Raw genomic sequence first — 25,141 nt, forward strand, 5'->3', positions numbered from 1 at the left:
TCTCTGAGTGTCCCTTTAGGATATCATATGTTTCATTGAGATAACACATGCCAATTTTTTTTTTCTTTTTGAACCCTTACTGCTCTTCTGCCTTAGAATTCTAAGGCAGAAGAGCAGAAAGGGCTGAGCAATGGGGGTTAAGTGACTTGCCCAGGGTCACACAGGAAGAGTCTGAGACTAGATTTGAACTTGGGATCCTCCCGCCACTAGGCCTGGCTTTCAGTCCACTAAGCCACCCAGGTGCCCCCCAGACTGTTCTTAAGAAGCAACTGATCAAAAATATTGACTTTTCCAATAGACTTATTATTAGCCCTTCTGTCAGACTCAAACTCTAAAGTTTAAATCTAGAAATCATTTCTCACAAATGGAAAAGTCAAGCTAAATAATATCCTCATCCTTTTTCTCCTTTTCAGCCTTTTTCTCTTAATTCTCTTCTTTTCCTCTTCATTTTGCCTTTTGTTTTCTCCTTAATTTTCACTTTCCTTTTCTTCAAAAGGCACATGTCTTTCAAATGCCCACATTATCTCTTGTGCCAACATAGTGACAATATTCTGTCATTTCCCACAAATAAAATTTTTAAAAATTTTATAGCCTATCACTGTCCTATTCCTAAAATGATATAATTTCCCAAAATATGCTATTTCACAGAAAATTTAGACGTAATACAGAATGAGTCTCAGCAAATGAAAAGGATATATATATATATATATATATATATTTTAAATTTATTTTAGGGGATGCTTTTATCCTTGATCCAGTCACACTTTTTGAATTAAATGATAAAACATTTATTAGTCTGCTCTGGTGTTTCATTAGCATTCTAAAACATCTTTTAATTATTATTGTCTATGAAGGTTTTTATAAAATTTGACATTCCTTTTATTATATATCTGAAAAAATGTTGAACAAATGTTGAACTTAATCTTTTTTTTTTTTAGGAGCGATTTCAGTTTCCTTCTCATGTCACTGATGTATCTGAAGAGGCAAAAGACCTCATTCAAAGGCTCATCTGTAGTAGAGAACGACGATTAGGGCAGAATGGAATAGAAGATTTCAAAAGGCACGCATTTTTTGAAGGAATTAATTGGGAAGACATAAGAAATCTAGAAGCGCCTTATATTCCAGATGTTAGCAGTCCTTCAGACACATCAAATTTTGATGTAGATGATGATGTGTTGAGAAATCCGGTAAGCATCAAAATGCTGCTTTATTTGTTTATCAGGATAGCTTCAGATGAGAAATACATGTGATTTTAATCCCAGATTCTTTTTTGCCATTTGGTTTCCAAAGATAAATATTTTGACTTTTGACATTTTGGGCGACTTGTTCTTTGTGCTTTCTCTGAAATTACGGTCTAAAGAATCTAAACTACATTTTGCATGGTGAGCAACCAGAAATACTTCCTATGTTTGATTATTTTTATACATATAATATCTTGTATCTATATGCTTTTCTTTTTCAAAGCAATTTTATGTGTATATACTTATCCTTGCTCCACCACTTGTGAACTTTTGCCTTGGACAAATTACTCCATTTGAAATATCTTCATCATTAAATTGTGTATAACTACACTACTTCATAGGTTTGTTTTGAAGAAGGCACTTAATAAATCAAAAATCCTATTTAAGTTATAGAAAATATAATCAAGAACTGATAACAGAGTAAATATACAAACCTGACACAGCCCTTTAAGAATAGTGTCAGTTCAGTTCAAATACTTATTAAGTGACAACTATATATAAGGCACTCTGCTAGGTGCTAAGGCTACAAAGATAACAGCAAAGATCTTGCTTTCAGGAAGCTCATATTTTACTTGGGTGTTGAGGAAGGATATAACACATACAAAAATGTATGCCATTAGGGGAATTGGAGTAAAAGAAAACTTTAATTCTGGAGAATCAGAAATGATGTTAGAAGGTGTTAAATGAAAGACTTAACCCCTGAGACTAGCCTTGACAGAAAACAATAATTCTAGTTGTAAACATGGAAAGAAAGTGCATTTCAGATAAAGAATTAATAGAGACAGGAAATGGTGGTGGGTTAAGTTTGAAGAATAGCTCTAACAGTCTCCTTTGACTAGAGTTTGAGGAAGTTAGTAGTATGAAATGATAACATGGAGGGCCTTAAATACTTTTTCTGAGAAGTTTATATCTTATCCTAAAGATAATGAGGAGTTGTTCAAGGTTTTTGAGCAAGGAAGTAACATGGTCAGACCTGTCTGTGACTTAGCAAAATATTTTGGAAGCTTTATAGAAAATGTGTTAAAGTAAGGAGAGCCTGGAAACAAAGAGACCAACTCAGAGACTGCTACTATATTCGTTCAAGTGAAAGGTATTAAGTCTTAAACTAGCTTGGAGGCCACAGCACACACAAAAGGGGACTAATGTGAGAGATATAAAGGTAGAATTGACAAGTTAACAACTGATGGGATGTGGAGAATAAAGAGAAGGGAAAAGTCAAGGATGATTCAAAGGTTTTCAACTTGGGGAAGTGGTGGTATATTCCACTTTGGGCTAAGGATGAATTTTGGAGAGGAATCTAATTGATTCTATTTTGAATATGTTGAGTTTGAGTTGTAGGAGGGAAATCCAGGAGGAGATACCAGTAGGAAATTGATGGTGCATGACTGGAAAAATAAGGGAAAAATTAGGGCTGTACATATTTATTCATACATGCACATATATATGTCTGTAGAGAAAATACTTGAATCTATAGATACACATGAAATCAGAGAGAGAGCGCAGAGGAAAAAAAAGAGCAAAGTTCATGGTAATGAGTTAATATACAAATGATGGTCCAACAAAAGAAATTGAGGAAAGATTATTCAATAGGAAAACACCAAAGAGAAAAATGTTATAGACAATAGAGGAAAAGCACCCAGGAGAAAAACATAGTCAACAGTAGTAGAAGGAGTAAGCAAGGATGAGGATTAAGAAAAAGTTATCAAATTTAGCAATGAAGAGATCATTTAAACTGACATTTCTGTCTTACTAGCCATTTGGAAGGGTCAGAAGGACTTCAGAAAAAGAAGATGATTTTGGGAAGTTAGAGGTTTGTTAAGAAGTTGCAGACTTGGAATGAATTTTGAATTTTTGAACCACAGGTTATAATATAGGAATATCCATGGATATAGTACACCAACAAGGGCTGGTAAAAATGTATTTGGACCGGGTAGAAAGTTGCCTCCATATCAGCCATACTCTGTGACATAGAGAGCAGCAATGTAGAAGGACAAGCTATATTGTTGGCTAGAATTTCACAGGACACAATTTCCAATAAATAAGCCAGTAATAAAAATAAGTGGGCTCAGATGTTTATATAAAAGTATACAATGTGTGGCTGACAGTCAAGGTGAACCAGATTTTAATGCAAGAAGGCAAATTTTTACATTATATGTGACATTAAAACTTGATCAAATGGAACCTATGATTTTTGAAAGGCTCTGGCAGGGTATACTTTATTCCAAATTAATAGCTAGCATAGCTCAGAGAGAGGAAGAGATGAGCTGATTAGTATTAAAAATAGAAAAATGCTCATCTGAAGAAATCCAGGAACCAAAGAGGGAAATTGGTGAAGAGCAAAAGAGTGAAGTTCTGTGGAAATAGAGTTAGGAATTAGTGTCTGAAGTATTCCTAGAATAAATGAATCTGGAAACCATCACAAACCTGACACAGAAGATTGATAAAGGATTTAATTTGTTCAAGCTTCCTTTTTGCCTCTAAGCTAAAACCAAGACCTGATATATTATTTTAAGTGGAGTCTAAGAAGTAAATGATTATTGGGAGTAGAAATGATTACAATCTTGGGAGATTAGGGAGGCATAATGAACACTGTCTTAGAATTTATGAGAGGGTGTCATATATCCTAGATTTGGGAACAGATTTCAAAGAATTTAGAGAAAAGTTAGGTAGGAGCTTATGAACTAAAAATTCTTTAGGTAATAGTCAACTCAGGAGAGAAGAAAAGAAAAGAGAAAAATATGTATTTATTCAGTCCTTAACTATTTACCAGATGCTGGCTAAATTCTGGGGACACAAGTAGAAGCAAAAAGAAAGTCCTCATCTTCAAGGAGCTTACTTACATTCTAATGGGAGAAGACAGTACCCAAAAGGGAGCTGGAAAGATGAGTCGGGAGGGTGAGATGAAGGTACCCAGGCATAGTTTTAACGTCCAGAAGCCTAGAATAGGGCCATTAAGGGAATAAGACCAACCTGTGTCCACAAAATAGAAGCCACTGGAGGAATTCACCAATCAGAGAAGGAAACACAGGGGTATTCCAGGGCAAAATGACCCCAGAAGCTAAGGGATGTTATAGGATAAGATGGTGGCAGAAACATAGTTTTGAAGTCCAAAAACAAGAGAGAAGGAGAAACAATTTTGATGAGGGAAAAAAAAAGGTATAATTGATAAAGGAATGATCAGGGAACTTGTCAGCAAGCCTAGATTTAAAAAAGACAGGTACAGAAAATGAAAATAAGACCAGGTAATAGAGAATGGATTCAAAAGCATGGTATAGTCATAAGGACACGAGGAACACTAAATTTCAGATTGAGTGCAGGTTAATGTGCGACTTGCTTTCTGAGATTGACTCTGAATTGAATTGAAGGTTCCCAACAACTGAGTGATGTCCTTAAGTTGGGTAACACTTTCTCAGTTTCATAGATAAGGATGCTAAGGTACAACTTAAGTGATCTGTTAATGATGTCAAAGATTCAAACGATCTACTTATGCCACAAGATTTTTTAAAATTAGGATTTATTGCTTTGTAAACTATCAAGCATTATATATAAAAGTCAGCCACAATAGCACACAATTCTGGTTTCTGGTCGAATTAATGCTTTTTCCCTTAGTCAACAGAGAAGACAATCTAGTGCAATTTATTAGACTTCTCTACATTACTGTATTTGTCATGTATTCAGTGTTTTCTGTACATAGCAAAAAGCCAAGAAACTTAAAACAATCACCTATGATTGATTGTTATTACTGAATTTCAGACAGGTATTTTACCATTTGGTTTTTGGTTCTATAATTTGTTTACTGTCGTCTGACAAACTATTTTATATGACAGTTTAGTTTGATTCATCAGACTTCACAAGTTAATAGTGGCATTTTTCCATAATAGAGCAAATTTATCCACTCTCATGTTATTCCTATTCTTAGCCCAAAACAGGTGACATAGCTTCAGAGTAAAATAATTGAAGTTTAGATAAATGAGCATACTTTCCCAAAAGTAATTCTTCTGAAAAGTAATTCTGCTTCCTGAAGTCATGTGCCATTTGTTTTTTGTTCTTATGGTACTGCTAAGAATTCTTTCTCTGATGTCATAACATATTAGATTTATAACTAAGAAAGGGCCTTAGCAGTCATCTGATCCAGCCTCTTTATTTTACAAATGAGTAAACAATCTACAAGTTACTTAATATACTCAAAGTCATATAGGTAGCAAATAAGATTTTAACATCATTCCTCTGGCAACACCTCTTTCCACTACCTTCAGTGACACTCTTGGGAGACACAGGAGAAAACAGAAAAATACCTTAGTGGTTCAGTGAAAAGGTCCATTATTTGCCCCAAATCTGCCCTATCTAGTGAGAGTGCCCAGTCCCAGTCACTTTGCCTTTGTTTGTATAAATTTATTCTCTCCCAGTTTTAAGAGTATGATATTTTAATTAATTTAATTTAATGATAAGAGTATTGTCCACATCAATGATGCATGGAAGAGAAAGAGCAAAATATTACCAATGTTAATACTGTTTTTTGAGAATATAAATATTTTACATTGTTAAATTTCTTTTTATACTTCTCTTTACTAAAGCTTTAAAAATCTACTATATTACCCTCAAAACAAAATAATATAATTGAAGTGGACAAAATCCCATGTTTTCTATTCACTCCAGACTTCAAATTTAATTTAAAGTTAAAAATATTCCATTATCTCTTAAGTCAGTTTACTCTTGTGAATACGAATTCAGCTTAATTGTCCAGTAATGTTTGATAAGATCTTAAGCTTTATTTTTCCACTTTATCTTTAATACACATTTTAGCAATTGGCACATTACATTAAATACTTACATAGTAAGTAAACGCTTATTGACCTTTGGACTGTTGGATAGTGGTTCACATATATTTAGCTAGGGATAGTAAAAATAATCTATATACTGTTAAGTTTTTTGAATTGCTTATGCAAAACATATATGTTTTGAATTAAATTGCAGATATTCACTATATATATATTTTAACAAAAGTAACAATCAGTCATAAAAGTCATCATAAATCTACTTTTAAAGCTTATCAGCTTGTTATATGATTTCAAATAGGGTTACTATTAATTGGAGTAGTGGTGTTTACTGCCCTTGTGATTTCCCTTTTCTAGGCCTTAAGAATAACAATAATAGCTAACAGATTCATAACACTTGAAGGTTTGCAAAGTGTCTTAATATATCTCATTTAATTCCAACAACATCCTTGGGTACTGGGTGCTTTTTTTTTTTATCTCCACTTTACAGATGAGGTAAGTAAGGCAGTTAGAGATTAAATGATATGCCCAAAGTCATGTAGTAAGTGTCTGAGACTGGATTTTAATTCAGGTCTATCTCTAGCCACGCCGCCGCCCACCCCCCCCCCCCATGCTCCAACCACTTTGCTCCCTAGCTGGCTAATTTCTATATCTATAACATGAAGGAATTGAATTAGATAAGTTCTAACATAACATCTAAACGTATCAAAATTTTCATTTTATAAAATTATGCATTTTATTAAATATACAACCACAAGACAGTAAATAATTTCCCACCTCCACAACATTGTCTTTTTTCCTCGTTTCATGCAAACATGATTTTTTTGGTATATGATTATATGTTATTTTGGTGTTTTGTTTTTTTTTAATTTTAGGAAATAGTACCTCCCGGTTCTCATACTGGTTTTTCTGGATTACACTTGCCCTTCATTGGTTTTACATTTACAACTGAAAGGTATGTTTTACTTTAAGATAAGAGATCAGTGACTTAGAATTAAATGAATGATTATTTTTATTGTGGTCATGAATTTTAAGGTGTTAGTATTAGTAATATAGTTGGATGCTATCAGTAATACAGTGAACACTAGATTTTATGGTTTTTGGTTTTTTTTTTAAACCCTTATCTTCTGTCTTGGAGCCAGAAGAGTGTTATGGGCTAGCCAATGGGGGTCAAGTGCCTTGCCCAGGGTCACACAGCTAGGAAGTGTCTGAGGCCAGATTTGAACCTAGGACCTCCCATCTCTAGGCCTGGTTCTCAATCCACTGAGCCACCCAGCTGCCAAGATTTTATGTTTTAAGAGATAATCCTTCAGACTTACTACAGTAATAATTAGTTCCTCAATTTTCTATTTTCCACTACTATTGTTAAAAACCTGTCAATTGTTGGATTTTAGATGCTAGAATAAGAAAGAATAGAGGTCATCAAAAGTCTGTGATTCAGAATCATTTATTAGAATAGGGGCAGCTAGGTGACTCCGGGGATAGAGAGCCAAGCCTAGAGACAAGAGGTCCTGGGATCAAATCTGACCTTAGACATTTCCTACTTGTGTGACCTGGAGCAAATCGCTTAACCGCCATTGCCTAGCCCTTAACACTCTTTTGCCTTGGAACCAATACATATCATTGATTCTAAGATGAAAGGTAAGAATTTAAAAAAGAAAAAACTAAATTATACATTTTACTTCTTTTGGGTACCACCAAATAGGAAAATCTTCACAGGACTACTGCCCAAGATCTTGTCTCTTATATTTTAAAATAAAAAAGATGTCTTGAATGAGAGGTTAGGTATAAGGAAAGAAGGAAAATAGTTTCCTACAGAACATATAGCCCATATAAGACACTGACTGACAATCAGTTTTCAATAGTTGTCTTTTAAGTTTATGGGAAAACTGTTGCCAGGAAAAGATCTTTTCCTGCCTGCTGGGGTTTCAGGTGTATCTGCTCTCAGGGGTAGGCCTTTGGTGGTATTAGTCAGCTCCCAAGGACCTAAAGGTGCCCCTTACTCTAGAGGTACCCCTCACTCCCTTACTGATTGTGGCATGCTCTGGCTCTGACTCTGGCTCCGACTCTTGCTCCATAGGTGGGTTGGGGGAGGGTAGATCAGCTTACGTTTGGTTGGGAGCTTTTTTACCCCCTTATAGTGTGGAAATGCCCAAATTCCACATACCTTCAATGCTATGCCCTACTATGGAGAGTCCCTTCATTCTTATGAATTTGGTATTTTTGGTCTTTTGAGGTAGTCTATATCGATGGGTGCTGAGGAGAGGAAGTCTTGTGTCTAGACTGCTGCCATGTTTACCTGAAAGTTCAGCCTGATCTTTTAAGTGCTAAATCAAATGGCTTTTTTTCAAGCTTCATATTCCTTGAATTCTATCAACCTTTAAATTGTACTCTTTCCTCCTGTATTCTTTGATGCTTATCTCCTTTAGCATCAATATGTCTTAGGGTCTTATTTGTATTTCCTTCTTTCTCTACATTGTTTGTGATTGCATCTGCTCATACAAGTTGAAGTATTGTCTTTATACAAGTGACTGCAAAATTTATATGTGCAACCTTAGTCTACCTTCTCAATTTGTTCTGTTTTGTCATCTACATGCTATATAGCTTCTGAATGTTCCATAGAAATTCCAAAGTCAAAACATAATGTGTAATATTTAAAAATATGAGGCTGTTTGTAGCTTAATAACTTTATTAAATCAATGTTGTAGTAGTAGTAGTAGACGTAGACGTAGACGTAGAAGTGAGGGAAATGTAGGGGAGAGGTAGGGGGATACTTAATTTTCTAATCTATGGTTGCCATTTATGGGCCTCTAGCTATATCCCAGCAAGGGTCCATTCTGCTCTCCACACTCATGTCAATGACCTTGACTTCCTGCCATGTCTCCCCTTATAAACTCTTTTTTATACCCACTAACTCTCACATGTCACATCTCAGGAAGGAATCATAGTTTCTTAATTTGCTTGGACCACCCAGTAGGTCAGTGTCTATGGAATCAATTTCCTGTCTTGTTGGTTCTTTGGTTCTTTAACTTCCTTTCTCTGAAGGCTTGTCTACCTGAATTTACTCAGTGGTATTTGACCTCCAGGTCACTGAGAGATGACATTAAAACAAAGGTGACATTGGAGAGAGAGAAATTTGCTTCAGACACATGAAACTGATTATTTTTTCCCCAGAAACTCATCCTTTCTTCCAGAATTAAGTATTTCTATTGGAGGTACCACTTTAATTCTAATCACTCAGATTCATAAACACTAAATATTTCTTGAGTCTTCCTCTCTTCATTGCTTCTACAGCATTCATTTATATGACTACCACTCTAGTTCATTCCCTCATCACCTTTTGCTTGGACTATCAAAAGCGTCCTAAAATTGCTATATTCTTCCTAGTCCAGTTTTCACACAACTTCCAAAATGATCTTAATAACTGAACACTTATCTGGTAAAGAACCCTTAATTATTTCTAAGATAAAAAGGAAGCAGCCTTGCATTTAAGATGTTTCTAAGTGTATATTCATATAGATCATTTTCATGTCTATAAGGTATTATTCCTTACTCATCTCAGGATCTCAGAATCCTTATCTTCCTCAAGATCCAATATAGGTACTATATATGTGTGTGTGTGTATATATATATAAATATATTATATTATATAAATATATATATATATTTAAAACCCTTACCTTCTGTCTTGGAGTCAATACTGTGTATTGGCTCCAAGGCAGAAGAGTGGTAAGGGCTAGGCAATGGGGGTCAAGTGACTTGCCCAGGGTCACACAGCTGGGAAGTGTCTGAGGTCAGATTTGAACCTAGGACCTCCCATCTCTAGGTCTGACTCTCAATCCACTGAGCCACCCAGCTGCCCCCAGGTACTATATTTTTGATAGTGCCTTCCCCAATCTCTGTCCCACCCTTCCCTCTAAAGATAGTGATCTCTCACTCCCCAAATTTTTATCTTCTTATGTATACATATATTCTTCTTTCCCTCGATGAATGAATGTAAGGCCCATGAAGGCCAGCACTGTTTTACTCTTATCTTTGAATCCCCAGTGCCTAGCAGATGGAAGGGAAAATTATAGATTCTTAATAAATGTTTGTTAAATTAAATTTACCTTAATAAATTAGAAGATTATAATTATTTATCTTTATCCCTCTAAACCATAGACTATTAAGGTACAATGAGGGCAGGTACAATGACTAATCTAAATTGCATTTACCCTAGCACCACATTAGATGCTTTAAAATGTTTGTTGATCTTCCTCTTATTGAGCAAATAACATTAAATTTAACATTTCAAGCTATTAACTCAGATGGCAAATGCATGGCAAATTAAACTCAGAAAGTCTTTATTCTTGCAGTTCTAAAGTAGTACAAATACACGTGGAAATGTTAAAATTAAATTAATTTGTATATATGTGCCCAGTCCTGTTTTTAGAAATTTTACCAGTTGCTTGCATTTCATTCAATTGTTAGGTTTCTAATAATTAGCAATTTAAAAGAATTACAATAACAATTATGATTTTTTGCTCCTAAACAGCAGAGCCATTTGAAAGTCTTTATTTTTATTTTCTAATTCTTAAAATGCAAAAAACCAAATGAATGTTATATTTAGTAGATAAAAAATTTCTTTTCTCTTTAATTTGCAGCTGTTTTTCTGATCGAGGCTCTCTAAAAAGTGTAATGCAGTCTAATGCTATCACCAAAGATGAGGAAGTGCAGCGAGATCTAGAGAACAGCTTGCAAATTGAAGCATATGAACGAAGAATTCGAAGACTAGAACAAGAAAAGCTGGAATTGAGCAGAAAATTACAAGGTCAGTTGCAGAAATGATTTGTAGGTACCACACTGTGGTCCAATAGCTTTTATAATTTTTTTTTCCAACTTAGCCACAATGTAAGTTTATTCTAACATCTTTTCTTATCTCCATCCCCTAAAGAATCAACCCAAACTGTACAGTCCTTTCATAGTTCAGCTCGCTCTACAGGAAACTCAAATAGAGATAAAGAAATCAAAAGGTTAAATGAGGAAATTGAACGGCTGAAAAATAAAATAACAGGTATGTGTTTTGATTTTAATGTATAGCACTTCCGTTTTTGTATTGGAGAAAATTTTCAAATTAAATTCTTGATTAAAATTTTTTTAAATACTTGCAGTTATTTAAATTTGAGTGGTATTTGTCAATAGATTGACAGTAGTCTTATTTATAGCTGTTTTGGCAAAAATAACATAAAGTTCATTTTTGGAGGCTTAGGAATGATACTGACTTAACAAAAACCACCCCAGTGAAATACTTTGTAAAAATTGAAGCAGGATACAACAGATAACATAAAATCGAAAAGCTTTTACACAAAACCAGTGTAGCAAGAGTAAGGGATATTGTCAATTCAGAAAAAAAAAATCTTTACATCAAAAACTCATGATTAGGATTTGATAACCAAGATATTTAGGAAACTAATCCAAATTTATAAGGCTAGGAGCTATTTCCTGAGTTTAGAGATCAAAGAATAAGAGCACACTTCAAATGAAGTATCAAAAACTTTCATCAACCATGAAGATTACTTAAAATCTTTAATATATGAAATGCAAGTAAAAACAACTGAGGATTCACATTGCACTTATTAAAATGGAAATTGCCCTATTCACTCTGGAAAGAAATTTGGAATTGATGCCAAGACAGTGACTAAAATCATGCCAAATACCCCAAGGAGACCAAAGATAGGAAGAAAAGTTTCCATAGATAACCAAAATATTTATAGTAGCACTTTTTTGTTTCATCAAAAAATTAAAAACAAAATGCCTATCAGTTTGGGTATGGCCAAACAAATTGTAGTACATGAATGTGATAGGGCAATATTGTAATATAAGAAATAATGAATATGATATCAGTGAAACTTAGAATCTTTTCTCATCTTCATCTTTCTTGACTACTCTCTCCTTGTTCTCTTCCTGCCTTTTTGACCTCTTCTCAGTTTCCTTTGTTGGATCTTCATCCAAAACATATCTATCCAAGGCTTTTTTCTATATATACTAATTCATTTGATGATCTCATCCATTCCCATTGTATGGAGTAGGTTCTCAGGGAGTATGCATCGCCAGAATTACTCCAATGAACAGACAGGTGCCTTAATAGAATGCAGACAGAATGCGGCCTCTATTGCTTATCATGCAAAGGATAGGGACATTGCCTTGAGTCACTTGAGTGTCGAGTGAAAATCTGGGAGGGTTCCACTCCAAATAAAGTAGAGAGGGGAACCAGATAGAATGCAGGTAGATTCATCATTATTGCGGCTTTGTGGTGGGAAGGGTAGAGGTGGTACAGGAGGAGAGTAAGGGCCATGACACTTCTTGGAGAGACAAGTACCCACATATGGAGAGAATTGATTGCAATTTATAGGGAAGAGCCAATACAGTGCATATATAATATCATTACAAAATGTTTGATAATCATCCTGCTTCATATCCTGGCTTCCTGGAGAATATTCTTCAAATTAACAATTTAAGAACAGTTAAAGTTCAGGGTCTGAACATTTCTCCTACAAAATACTTCAATCCAGGCCAATTTATGCCATGTTCCAGTATTAGTCAGATAAAGGGGGAAGGGAGTTATTCTTTACTCAAGAAGAATCTGGGTTATGAGTTTCTCAGAAAGTCGAGGGACGGGGGACTTTCAGAGGTGCAGTTAAGAGCTGGGCGGGTCTATGGAAGGAGAGGGGAAAGAGGAAAGCTAGTAGGTTTTAAAACTACAGGGGTTTATTTCTAATCACTTTGGAAGAGGGTCTGTTTTTCCCTTATTTAAAGGAATCACCATTTTCTTCTTCCAAAGGGCTATCTTTTAAATTGTGCCACTTTACCTTCTGAGGAGTGCAGACCAAATATTACTCTGAGAATTACAAACTACCCCCCTCCCCCCAAGTTTTGGAAATTTTTATTTAATTAATTTAGACTATTTTCCCATGGTTTCAAGATTCATATTCTTTCCCTCCCCTCCCCCAAACTCCCTCCCGTAGCTAACATGCAATTCCATTGGGTTTTACATGTGACATTAATCAAGACGTATTTCCATACTATTGATATTTGCCCTAGGGTGATCATTTAGAGTCTATGTCCCCAATCATATCCCCATCAACCCTTGCGATCAAGCTGTTGTTTTTCTTCTGTGTTTCTATTCCCACAGTTCTTCCTCTGAATGTGGATAGCATTCTTTCTCCGAAGTCTCTCAGAATTGTCCTAGATCATTGCATTGAAACTAGTAGAGAAGTCTATTACATTCAATTTTACCACAGTGTATCAGTCTCTGTGTATCATGTTCTCCTGGTTCTGCTCATTTCATTCTGACCTGGAGGTCGTTCCAGTTTGCATGGAATTCCTCCAGTTTATTATTCCTTTGAGCACAGTAGTATTCCATCATCAACAGATACCATAATTTGTTCAGCCATTCCCCAATCAAAGGGCATCCCCACATTTTCCAAATTTTTGCCACCACAAAGAGTACAGCTATGAATATTTTGGTACAAGTATTTTTCCTTATGATCTCTTTAGGTATAAACCCAGCAGTGGTATGGCTGGATCAAGGGACAAGCAGCTTTTAGTGCCCTTTGGGCATAGTTCCAAATTGCCATACAGAATTGGATCAATTCACAACTCCACCAGCAATGCATTAATGTCCCAATTTTGCCACATCCCCATAACATTTATTGCTTTCCTTTGCTGTCATGTTAGCCAATCTGCTAGGTGTGAGGTGATGCCTCAGATTTTGTTTTGATTGTATTTCTCTGATTATAAGAGATTTAAAACATTTTTCATGTGCTTATTAATAGTTTTGATTTCTTTATCTGAAGATTGCCTATTCATGTCCCTTGCTCATTTATCAATTGGGGAGTGGCTTGATTTTTTGCACAATTGATTTAACTCCTTATAAATTTGAGTAATTAAGACCTTTGTTAGAGGTTTTTATTATAAAGATTTTCCCCCAATTTGTTGCTTCCCTTTTAATTTTGGCTACATTGGTTTTATTTGTACAAAAATTTTTTAATTTAATGTAATTAAAATTATTTATTTTACATTTTGTAATTTTTCTTACTTTTTGCTTGGTCTTAAAATCTTTCCTTTCCCAAAGATCTGACATGTATACTATTCTATGTTCACCTAATTTACTTATAGTTTCCTTCTTTATATTCAAGTCTGAATTTATCTTGGTGTAGGGTGTGAGATGTTGATCTAAACCTAATCTCTCCCATACTGTCTTCCAATTTTCCTAGCAGTTTTTATCAAATAGTGGATTTTTGTCCCCAAAACTGGGATCTTTGGGCTTGTCATAGACTGTCTTGCTGAGGTCACTTATCCCAAATCTATTCCACTGATCTTCCTTTCTGTCTCTTAGCCAGTACCAAACTGTTTTGATGACCACTGCTCTATAGTACAGTTTAAGATCTGGTACTCCTAGGCCTCCTTCCTTCACATTTTTTCATTATTTCTCTTGATATTCTTGATCTTTTGTTCTTCCAAATGAACTTTGTTATGGTTTTTTCTAATTCAGTAAAAAAGTTTCTTGGTAGTTTGATGAATATGGCACTAAATAAATAAATTAGTTTGGGTAAGATTGTCATTTTTATCATGTTAGCTCATCCTACCCATGAGCAATCAATGTTTTTCCAATTGTTTAAATCTAGTTTTAATTGTGTGGAGAGTGTTTTGTAGTTGTGTTCATATAGTTCCTATGTTTGTCTTGGGAGATAGATTCCTAAGTATTTCATATTGTCTAGGGTGATTTTAAATGGAATTTCTCTTTCTAATTCTTGCTGCTAAGATGTGTTGGAAATATATAGAAATGCTGATGACTTGTGTGCATTTATTTTGTATCCTGCAACTTTGCTAAAGTTGTTGATTATTTCTCCTAGCTTTTTAGTTGATTCTCTAGGATTCTTTAAATAGACGATCATATCATCTGCAAAGAGTGATAGCTTGGTCTCCTTATTACAATACTTTTTTAATACCTTCAATTTCTTTTTCTTCTCTAATTGCTGCTGCTAGTGTTTCTAGTACAGTGTTAAATAATAAAGGTGATAATGGGCATCCTTGTTTCGCTCCTGATCTTATTGGGAATGCATCTAGTTTATCCCCATTGCAGATGATGCTGGCTGATGGTTTTAGATATATAATGTTTATTATTTTTAGGAAAGGCCCTTCTATTCCTATGCTTTCTAGTGTTTTCAATAGGAATGAGTGTTGTATTTTGTCAAAGGCTTTTTGAGAATTACAGACTTAATCTCACCCCAAATCTCAGCCCACATACCATGGTTTCATTTATCTTCTCTGTGCAGATAAATTTCAGGTCTCTTTGTCCAGCCTTAACCTCTCTCCTCACCTTCAATTTTGCCTCTCCTTTTTTCAAGTCTTGCCTATCAAAACATCCTGAACACAGTGTCCATTGCAGCGTGGCCAAAACGGAATTCACTATCTTTTCCCCCAAAGTTCTCCCCTCTTCCCAATTTTCCTACTTCTGCTTAGGATACAGCTTTCTTTTTAGTCACTCAGGCTGATAGTTTTAATTTATAAATTCTTAATGATTTATGTTTTTTTTATTATGATCATGAATTATTTGTACTTTGAAAAATATTTCTACCTTTTTGACTATATATCTATTAGGGGCTTGTTTGGCTTATAGAATTTTGTCAGTTATCTATAGATTTTATGTTAGACTTCTGAGTTATGACACAAATGTTTTTTTCATTAATCTTATCTTTTGTTCCTAGCTGCATTGTCTAGAAATTTTAAAATAAAAATTGCTTATTTTGTCTATTATATTCTTTGCCCAAACCTGAATTCTTTCCCTGACCACAATTGTAAGACATGAACTTCCATTCTCCTTTAATTTTTTTTTAATGGTGTAGCTTTTCATAATTTGATTGCATTTCCATTTGAAATTTTTATTTTGATATATAAAATAAGATGATGTCCTAAACCAGTATTGTACCAAACTGTTTTTTTTTCTCTTCAGTGGTCTCTGTCAAATTGTTTTTCTCACCACCCTGTTTTGAGTACAGTACAGACAAGTAGGAACTTAGCAAATATTCTGATTGATATACTTTCAAACAGTACAAAGAGCACTTAGCATCTGTGTTCAATATCTTTACATATTATGCTAATTTTGATGCTCATGGATTTCCATGTGATTATTCTATTAGAAGTCTTTATTTTAATTGATAATTTTAGATAAGGTATATAGGCTACATATTTGCATTTATATACCTTTCTATTCATTTTGCACATGATTGACATTCTAGCCTGAAACACTTAGATCATGAACAAGATTTTGACCTAGTAAAGCTGAGTAGATGATATATCAAAATCATAAAGATAATTAGGGAAAGGAATCTTAAGATTGTATAATTTAATATAAATAACTCTCATGCTAAGGATTTACCCATACTCCTATCTGTAGATACGCATGTATATTTATGAATGTATACATAATGCATTATTCAGTTCATATAAAGGAGCACAAAATTGACTTTAATGTTTGTCTAGATTCAAATAGGCTGGAGCGGAGACTTGAAGATGCAGTAACACTTCGCCAGGAACATGAAGATTCCACACACAGATTGAAAGCCCTAGAAAAGCAGCTCCGTGTGCTACGGCAAGAAAAGGAGGATATGCAAAAGGTAGCTAGGATTTGACCTTTCAGTAGAGGAGGCATAAATCTGGTCCAAACTCATTTGGAAAGTGATTGATTTTTGTACCTAATTAATGATGTGCTCTTTAGAAATTTTTTCAAAATGTTCTCTATCATAATGTATAAATATTTGATCCCTGCTTTCAAATTATCTTCAGCATAGTTATTCGACTAAAGAAGCCGCTCTCCATTTGAGTTCACAACCCTATCACCAGAAAATTCATATTCTCATAACAGAAAATCTATATATCTGAGTTAGCCAAATAAGCTTGATGTGTGGGCATGCAAAGGATCTATACTTTCATAAGCATGAGGAATTTCAAAACTAGGAATTTTTTCCACCAATGCAAAGACAATTTTTCTGTCACTTTGTAGTTAAGTCCTACAGAGTTGCTCGAGGCACATAGAGATTAAATGACTTTCTCATAGCCAATGTCAGTGTCTTTTCTACTACAGGCTACCTCTGTATAGGTTGGTGGTAGTTTTAAAGTAATATGATGTCTCTACTGGTTAGTCTTTGTAAATTCTAGTAGAGAAGAAGAAAATGTATTCAAAGTTTCTCCCATGACTACATTGGAACTTCAGGGCTCTACAGAGCTAAAACTTGGTTTTGTCTACATTTTGCTACATGAAGCCTGACTGCCTTCACCTGTCCTTTTGAATTTGTCTTCATTATAGAAGTAACTTTATACAGGAAGTTACCTATCAAATTTATTTTTACTTCAACTACATTATTTAATTGTTTTGCCTTAGTAATTATGATAGGTTATATAATTTATAGGTCAGACATGCCAAACTCATGGTCCTTGGGCCTCAACCAAAAATTCTGCAGAGGAAACCAGATTAAAATGTAATTGGGAGGGGGCAGCTGGGTAGCTCAGTGGATTGAGAGCCAGACTGAGAAATGGGAGGTCCTGGGTTCAAATGTGACCTCAGACACTTCCCAGATATGTGACCCTGGGCAAGTCACTTAACCCTCATTACCTAGCCCTTACCACTCTTCTGCCTTGGAACCAGTACACAGTATTGATTCTAAGATGGAAGGTAAGGTTTTTTTTTTTTAATGTAATAGGAAATGTTTAACAAAATAAATAAAAATATAGTACAACATACATAATGCTAATTTGTGGTTTTCTAAGTTAATATGCAATCTGCAGGGAATTATTTCTGTTTGAGACACTGTTGCTTTAAATGATTGTTTAATTGCACCATTAATTTTGAATTCTTCTTTAGTACAGTAAAAGTTGAATGGTTTGGCAGGTGTAGGCTTTCATAGAAATTTTAGTGGTTGAAATACCTAATCAAAAATTAGTCAAGGATTTATAAAATACTACTGGACTTAACTAAAAAGTCATGAATAGATTATTTTTACATTAGTGGAAAAAACTGCTTTAATTCTGGAATTCTTCATGTTGATGAAAGCATGTGTCACACACTGTACTGGGTGTTTATTCCATTATGGAGTACAATATGTACACATATAGCTATATATTATGTCAGTAGAAGGTAATTTGGGAGAAGAAGCCTTCCCAGCTGTGAAGATCAAGGAAGATCTCATATTCTTGGCACTTGACACTTGAGCTGAGCTTTGAAAGGAGGCTTGGGATTCTAAGAGGTAGAAGTGAGGAGGGTATTTATTAGAGGCACATTAGTAAGGAATCCCTATTCAAAACGAGACGAGATAAGACATCATATTTTCAGAACAGCATGTAGCCAGTTTACATGAAGGGGGAGTACGTCTGAAAAGGTAAGCTGGCTGAAGATAGTGAAGTGTCAAACATAGGAATTTGCATTTGCTCTTAGAGGCATTAGAAAGCACTGGAGCTTTTCAGGTAAGAGAGTGACCCTTTCAGATCAATGCTTTACAAATATGACTTGAGCAGCTGAGTGGAAAAATAGGAAAAAGGAAAGCCTGAACGACCAGAGATCAGTATGGAAGTTATTGTAGGATTCTAATTGAGAGATGATGAAGACTTGAGCAAGGCTGGTGGTATGAAGGAGAGGAAAAGGGAGAGATACAAGAATTGTTGTGGTGGTGTAATCAGAAAGACTTTAGTAAACAGTAAGTTTGGATTTGGGGGGAGAGTAAAGAGTTGAGAATGATTCTGAGATTGTAAACCTAGGTGGTCAGGAGGAGGTTGGTATCCTTGATAGATAAGAGAAATTGAAAAGAAGGATGAATTGGGGTTGATTGGGAGCTCAACTTTGGACAGACTGAATTTGAGATGCTTGTGAGACTTTTAGTTGGAAATGTCCAATAGAAAGTTGGTGATAGAGGACTAGAGCTCAGAGAGACCAGCTTTGGAGATAAAATTTAAAAATCATCTTCATAGGGAAATCACTATAAAGAAACTGAAGATATAACCAAAAGAATATGGAGACAAAGAGAACTCAGAATAGAGCTTTGAGTTGACCTATAATTAGGAGTTTTGATCCATCCTCTAACAAGATAATCTTATCTCCTAACTAGGCATTTTTATTGGTTATTCCTTTTACCTGAAATTCTCTCCCCCCTTATCTGCCTGCTGGGCTTCCTTCATGTCAGTTAAAATCTGACTTTTTACAAAAAACTTTTCCCAATACCTTTTAATTCTAGTGCCTTGCCTCTGTTTGCAATTTGTCCTATACAGAGCTTGTTTATACATAGATGTTTTCATGTCTCCTCCCCCATTAGGCTGTGAGCTCCTTGAGAGCAGAGAATGCCTTTAACATTCTTTGTATTCCCATTGCTTAGCGCAGTGCCTGGAACATAGTAGGCACTTGATAAATGTTTATTAACTGACTGGTCCAGGAGAGGAGAGACTTTTATAACCTAACATATCTATTGCAGAAATTCACAAATAATTTTAGTCTCAAAGGACTTAGAGGAGGAGAGCCCACCTTTTCCCCTTTTATTTCCAACCCTCAGAATCTCCTTTTATTCTATTCTCAAGTTTGCTAAGACTAAGAATAATGTAATGACTGATTCATTTATCAGCAATAATCATATTACTTTTGACTATGAAGAGTTGGGAGCAGACGTGGACACCTGAAATTGGTGATTGATCTCAGCCCCAGCCTTCAGACCAAGTGTGAAAACTGTAATAAAGTCATTTACCTTAATATCAGCATGGTTTTAATTTCATTTTTTTAAACCCTTACCTTCCTCTTGGAATCAATACTGTGTATTGGCTCCAAGGCAGAAGAGTGGTAAGGGCTAGGCATTGGGGGTTAAGTGACTTGCCCAGGGTCACACAGCTGGGAGGTGTCTGAGGCCAGATTTGAACCTAGGACCTCCCACCTCTAGGCCTGGCTCTCAATCCACTGAGCTACCCAGCTGCCCCCATTTTAAATATTTTTTAACTGAAATTTTAATTGTAAGCATTTTGATATAAATTTTTATATTTTCTTATAGCCTAAAATTGCTTTTAAAAATTAATTAGAATAATTCCTACTTTTTCTAAAGCTATAGGCCCTATTATGTAGTTAAAATTAGTAGGTAAAAATTAGGTAAAATTGTAGGTAAAAATTAAAACTTTAATTAAATAAATCCTGCCATATAGTTTAAGGAACATTGTAAATGTAAATGTAAAAACATCAAAATTGATAGAGGTATTTTGCCCCAGACTGATCATTAATATTTACTTCAGAATACTGGAGCAACTGTTTATAGGACAGTCTAGTATGTATACACTATGTCTACTAGTCAATAGACATTAAGAATATAATACCTACTCTCTATTCTGGCTTTTCTAGGACACTGGGTTTTGGGTATTTTAAAACCTAGTAAGTGGTTTTATGTATTTTGACCATATAATCCTAGAAAATCAACATTAGAAATTAGGTGTAGCTGCTAACAAAGTGGTTTACTGAGTTTTCAGGTTTAACCGTTGCTCTTAGATATTCAATAGGGATGGAAATAGGGAAAGTATTTTTATAATTTCACTGGTATAAGGAATTATTGATGATGAAGTTTCCTAGCAAGTTCTTTAGCACCATCCTACAATTTAGAAAGATTTTATAAGTGAACATTATACATTATTTTCTTTTAGCAAATGATTGAAGCTTCAGAAAGATTAAAATCTCAGACCAAAGAACTCAAAGATGCTCATCAGCAGAGAAAGCTGGCCATGCAGGAGTTTTCAGAGCTCAATGAACGGATGGCAGATCTTCGCTCACAAAAGCAAAAGATATCTCGACAGCTTCGTGACAAAGAAGAGGAGATGGAAGTTATCATGCAGAAAATTGATTCAATGAGACAAGAAATACGTAAATCTGAGAAGGCCAGAAAGGAGGTAGCATGGCAGATGTTTAAATATAATATATTGTCTCTGATCAGCCTTGGTAAATCAGTATATTCTCAAAACATTCTTTTTCAAAAATGAAATGCATACATAGTTTTTAAATAGTGTCTTATAGCTTATTTGAAGTCAAACAACTTTTTTTTCCAAAATCAAAATGAATGTGTCTATAAAATTTTCATCTACTTTCCTTTCTAAAGAGCTTATTTTAGTAGTACCCATATAGTAAATTTAAAAAAATAATTTAGTTATAAAATCAGAGATTAGAGTTGGGAAGGAATGTTTAGAATTTATTTCAATTTCATAGCTTTCAACCTGGGAAGAACCTTAGAGATCATCTCTAGCCCAACCCCCCTCACTTTATAGATGAAAAAATAGAAGTGAACTTACTAGCCCTGGTCCCATCACTAGTTTATAGCAGAAGTAGGGCTCAAACTCAATCCTTTAGATTCAAAGTTCAGTGTTCTTTCCATGTACTACACTGTTCAGTTGAAAAAATTAAGGTCCAGAAAAGGAGAAATGATTTGCTCACACAGTAAATTCATGGTAGAGTGAAGGTTAGACTTCCTATTTCTTGATTTTCAGGGCGGTGTTTTTTTACACTATATCATAACATTTTTGTTTTTTGTTTTTCATTTTGAGTATTACTTAATACCTAGGTGTGTTCTTTAGATGTAGGAGTGTATTTACTTCCCAGTAAAGTGTGCTAAAATTGTTATAAAGAGAAGATACAGAAAGCAAGAAATAGTAAATTTATATTCCTCAGGTGGTTACTGTAGATACTCTGCATTGCTATAAATCTGAAGATAATAATTGATTCATAAGCTTCTATTTCCTTAATATAAAATTTAAACTTCAAGTGAATTATTTTGCTCTTATTATGTTAAATTGTTTCATGTTCACAACAATCATTTAAGTTTTTGTATCTAATGTCTTTCCCAACTATACATTGTAATCTTTTTGTGAAAATTACTTATACTTTCTTTAAAATGTTTTCATGTCTCAGTATTTACCTCAAGATCAATTTTTGTTTGCTTTATATTCATACACTTTTGTTGTTATCTAATGAACTTTGCAGAATCATCTGCCTTGGACCTTTGCCCTTCAGTTAAGAATCAGTTTTCTTAGTTTATTGAGATGACAGCCAGGCCTAGAGACAGGAGGTCCTCAGTTCAGATCTGACCTCAGAAACTTCCTAGCTATATGACCCTGGACAATTCATATAACCCTCATTGCTTAGCCCTTACTGCTTTTCTGCCTTGGAACCACCAAGGTTTTGATTCTAGAATGGAAGATAAAGGTTTAAAAAAAAAAGACTGTTTTCTAAAGGGCAAATTGTTGTTTGCCATATTTGCTATTTTTCCATAGACACCCATTCTTCAGCTATAAATCATTAACTTAAATTGGAATATTTATATTACTTCAGATAAGCCATTCTTTGGAGGGCATAAAGTATATTTCTGAAACTTTGGCTGTGTTAGAAGGTGGAAGATCTTCAGGATTTTAGTATCGTTTCCCTTGGGGAAAAAAGAATGAATTGGTAGAATAAACATTACTTTATAATAAGTAACAAGCTTCTTTTTCTTTTATTAGCTGGAATCTCGACTTGATGATGCAATTGCAGAAGCATCAAAGGAACGCAAGCTTCGTGAACATAGTGAGAGCTTCTCTAAGCAAGTGGAAAGTGAACTGGAAGCTCTTAAGGTAATGATTGCTTTTAAACAGAAATAAGAATAGAATAAAGTCAATAACTGGGCCTGCCATTGGAGACTGCATAAAAGTCAGAGACATATTAGTGCATTTACAGGGATCCCCAAGTCATTGTGGTAGATGGGTGCTTTGGGAGATAGGAAGAAGTATAAAACACAGTCCTTTCCTTCACTGAATTTGCTCTTGTTAAACAGGATATAAAGTCAATTCCTGGTTTATCTGTTTTTCCATCTTTTTTTCTTTTAAATTTTTCTTAAATTAAATATCACAGTTTATTTTCATGTAAAATTGTATTTCATAATTGTTGTTTTATCAAGCTTGATTATTGCTTCAGTGGAGTGCTAGGAAGAAGTTATTGGCTATTATAACATGTGGTGATGAGAGTGTAGGTCTAAGGCACGGTCAAAGAATATCTTCAAGAGGCATTTAGCTTTACATTCAGGAAAAATAGTTGCATAGCCATAGACTTTACCCTTAAACTTGTAGAATTTTAGAGTTTAAAATCCTTCCAGAGGTCATCTAATATAATACTCTACCTGAAGTATATACTCCCAGCTATAATCCCCTGAAGGGCCATGTGAGAAGGTGTGGACTGTTCAGTGCAGAGACACTTGGAGTCCATGCTGTAGTATGACAGTGCAGGATCTTAATGGTCCTATGAGAAAGCACAAGACTTAAGAATGCCTTAGAGTCCACTAAAATAAGAAACATTTTTCTGTTGGAGAGAAAAGGGTTCAGGGAGCACCTTTATAAAATTTTGCTTGAGGGCTGACACTTAAATTTGTATCCTCATACTAACTGAAATTAATACCATACTTTAATGTATACCTTGCAATATCTCAAATGAAAGACATTTAAGATCTTACTTTGTGCAGAACATTGTTCCAACACTGTGAGTACAACTTTCAAAAGTAAGACAAAGCCTTGTCCCCAAGGGGCTTATATTCTAACGGGGAAGAAAACACATAGAAAAATGGTAGATGGGGAGGAGTATTTTGGTTTGGAAAATGGTAGAATTAAAGTAGCCTAGAAGATGGAGGGTAGGGGGAGAGGGGGCAATGAAAGATATTTTTCAGAGAAAGCCTCAAAGAAGAAAATGAGTCCTACTCATCTGCATGTTACATAGCCAGTAAATGTCAGAAACAGAGCATGAAACCATATATTTCCTAATTCTAGCCCTCTTTCTACTACACCATGCAGCCTTTTTCATGTTTTCTGACATTTAACCATTGTCTCCAGATAAAGCAAGGAATCCGTGGATCAGGTGTTACTTTAGAACACCAGCAGGAAATTTCCAAAATAAAATCTGAACTTGAAAAGAAAGTTTTGTTTTATGAAGAAGAACTGGTCAGGCGAGAGGCCTCTCATGTCTTAGAAGTTAAAAATGTGAAAAAGGAAGTCCATGATTCAGAAAGCCATCAGTTAGCACTTCAAAAAGAGATCTTAATGTTAAAAGATAAATTGGAAAAGTCAAAAAGGGAAAGGTAAGTCTCCATATTCATTTTTTTTTTAAATCCTTACCTTCCATCTTGGAATCAATACTGTGTATTGGCTCCAAGGCAGAAGAGTGGTAAGGGCTAGGCAATAGGGGTCAAGTGACTTGCCCAGGGTCACACAGTTGGGAAGTGTCTGAGGCCAGATTTGAACCTAGGACCTCCCATCTCTAGGCCTGGCTCTCCGTCCACTGAGCTACCCAGCTGCCCCCTCCATATTAATTTTTTAAAAGTGCATACCATGCTGAGTCTTTAAAATGTTGAATTATTTATTGTGGAAAATGCTGTAGCTTACTAAAGGAGGGGCATACAATCTGAAATTTTAAGCTTTTCATGTTTTTCCTTCTTTGTAGACATAATGAGATGGAGGAGGCAGTAGGCACAGTAAAAGATAAATATGAGAGAGAACGAGCAATGCTATTTGAAGAGAACAAGAAATTAACAACAGAAACTGAAAGGGTAATTAAATATTTGTAATGATTACTTCTCATGAATGTTTTAGTTTTCTGACTAAAGTTTGCTATTGTTTTAATGGTACTAAGTTTTAGAATCAAGTGACCATCTAAATTAGTCTTTTAAGGGGACATTTTCTTTCTGTGAGGAACTGTTTTGATACTTGATACTCTAATTTAAAGGAATTTAGTTAAATCAAAATGTTCCATCTTAAATTAGAAAATAATTATGGTTTATCACATTAATTTGGGAAATTTAAACAATGGTGATTTTAGGAAATAATTATTTTAAATTTAAGTTCAATTGTTGCAGAAAAGGCCATTTTTTTTAGTAAGGGGCCTATGCTCAAATCACATCAATTTGATTAATTGTAAAATAATTTCATTTCAGCTGTGTTCATTTGTGGATAAACTAACAGCTCAAAACAGGCAACTGGAAGATGAACTTCAAGATTTGGCAGCTAAGAAGGATTCGGTTGCCCATTGGGAAGCCCAGATTGCAGAAATTATTCAGTGGTATG

At 34.7% G+C, this 25,141-nt stretch overlaps 1 protein-coding gene across 1 annotated transcript in view; it reads left to right on the top strand.

Annotated features, from left to right (window-relative positions):
- CDC42BPB (CDC42 binding protein kinase beta) overlaps positions 1–25,141 on the top strand; it is a 183,430-nt gene that overhangs the window by 98,058 nt on the left and 60,231 nt on the right. Inside the window, exons 8-17 of the mRNA XM_001366950.5 lie at positions 939–1,187; positions 6,892–6,971; positions 10,660–10,826; positions 10,950–11,069; positions 16,541–16,674; positions 20,717–20,959; positions 22,559–22,669; positions 23,915–24,159; positions 24,522–24,627; positions 25,012–25,136. Coding sequence (XP_001366987.1) covers positions 939–1,187; positions 6,892–6,971; positions 10,660–10,826; positions 10,950–11,069; positions 16,541–16,674; positions 20,717–20,959; positions 22,559–22,669; positions 23,915–24,159; positions 24,522–24,627; positions 25,012–25,136 — 1,580 coding nt within the window. The remainder of the gene's footprint in view (positions 1–938; positions 1,188–6,891; positions 6,972–10,659; positions 10,827–10,949; positions 11,070–16,540; positions 16,675–20,716; positions 20,960–22,558; positions 22,670–23,914; positions 24,160–24,521; positions 24,628–25,011; positions 25,137–25,141) is intronic.

Source organism: Monodelphis domestica, chromosome 1 (assembly GCF_027887165.1).
Source record: "Monodelphis domestica isolate mMonDom1 chromosome 1, mMonDom1.pri, whole genome shotgun sequence".
Lineage (NCBI taxonomy): Eukaryota > Metazoa > Chordata > Mammalia > Didelphimorphia > Didelphidae > Monodelphis > Monodelphis domestica.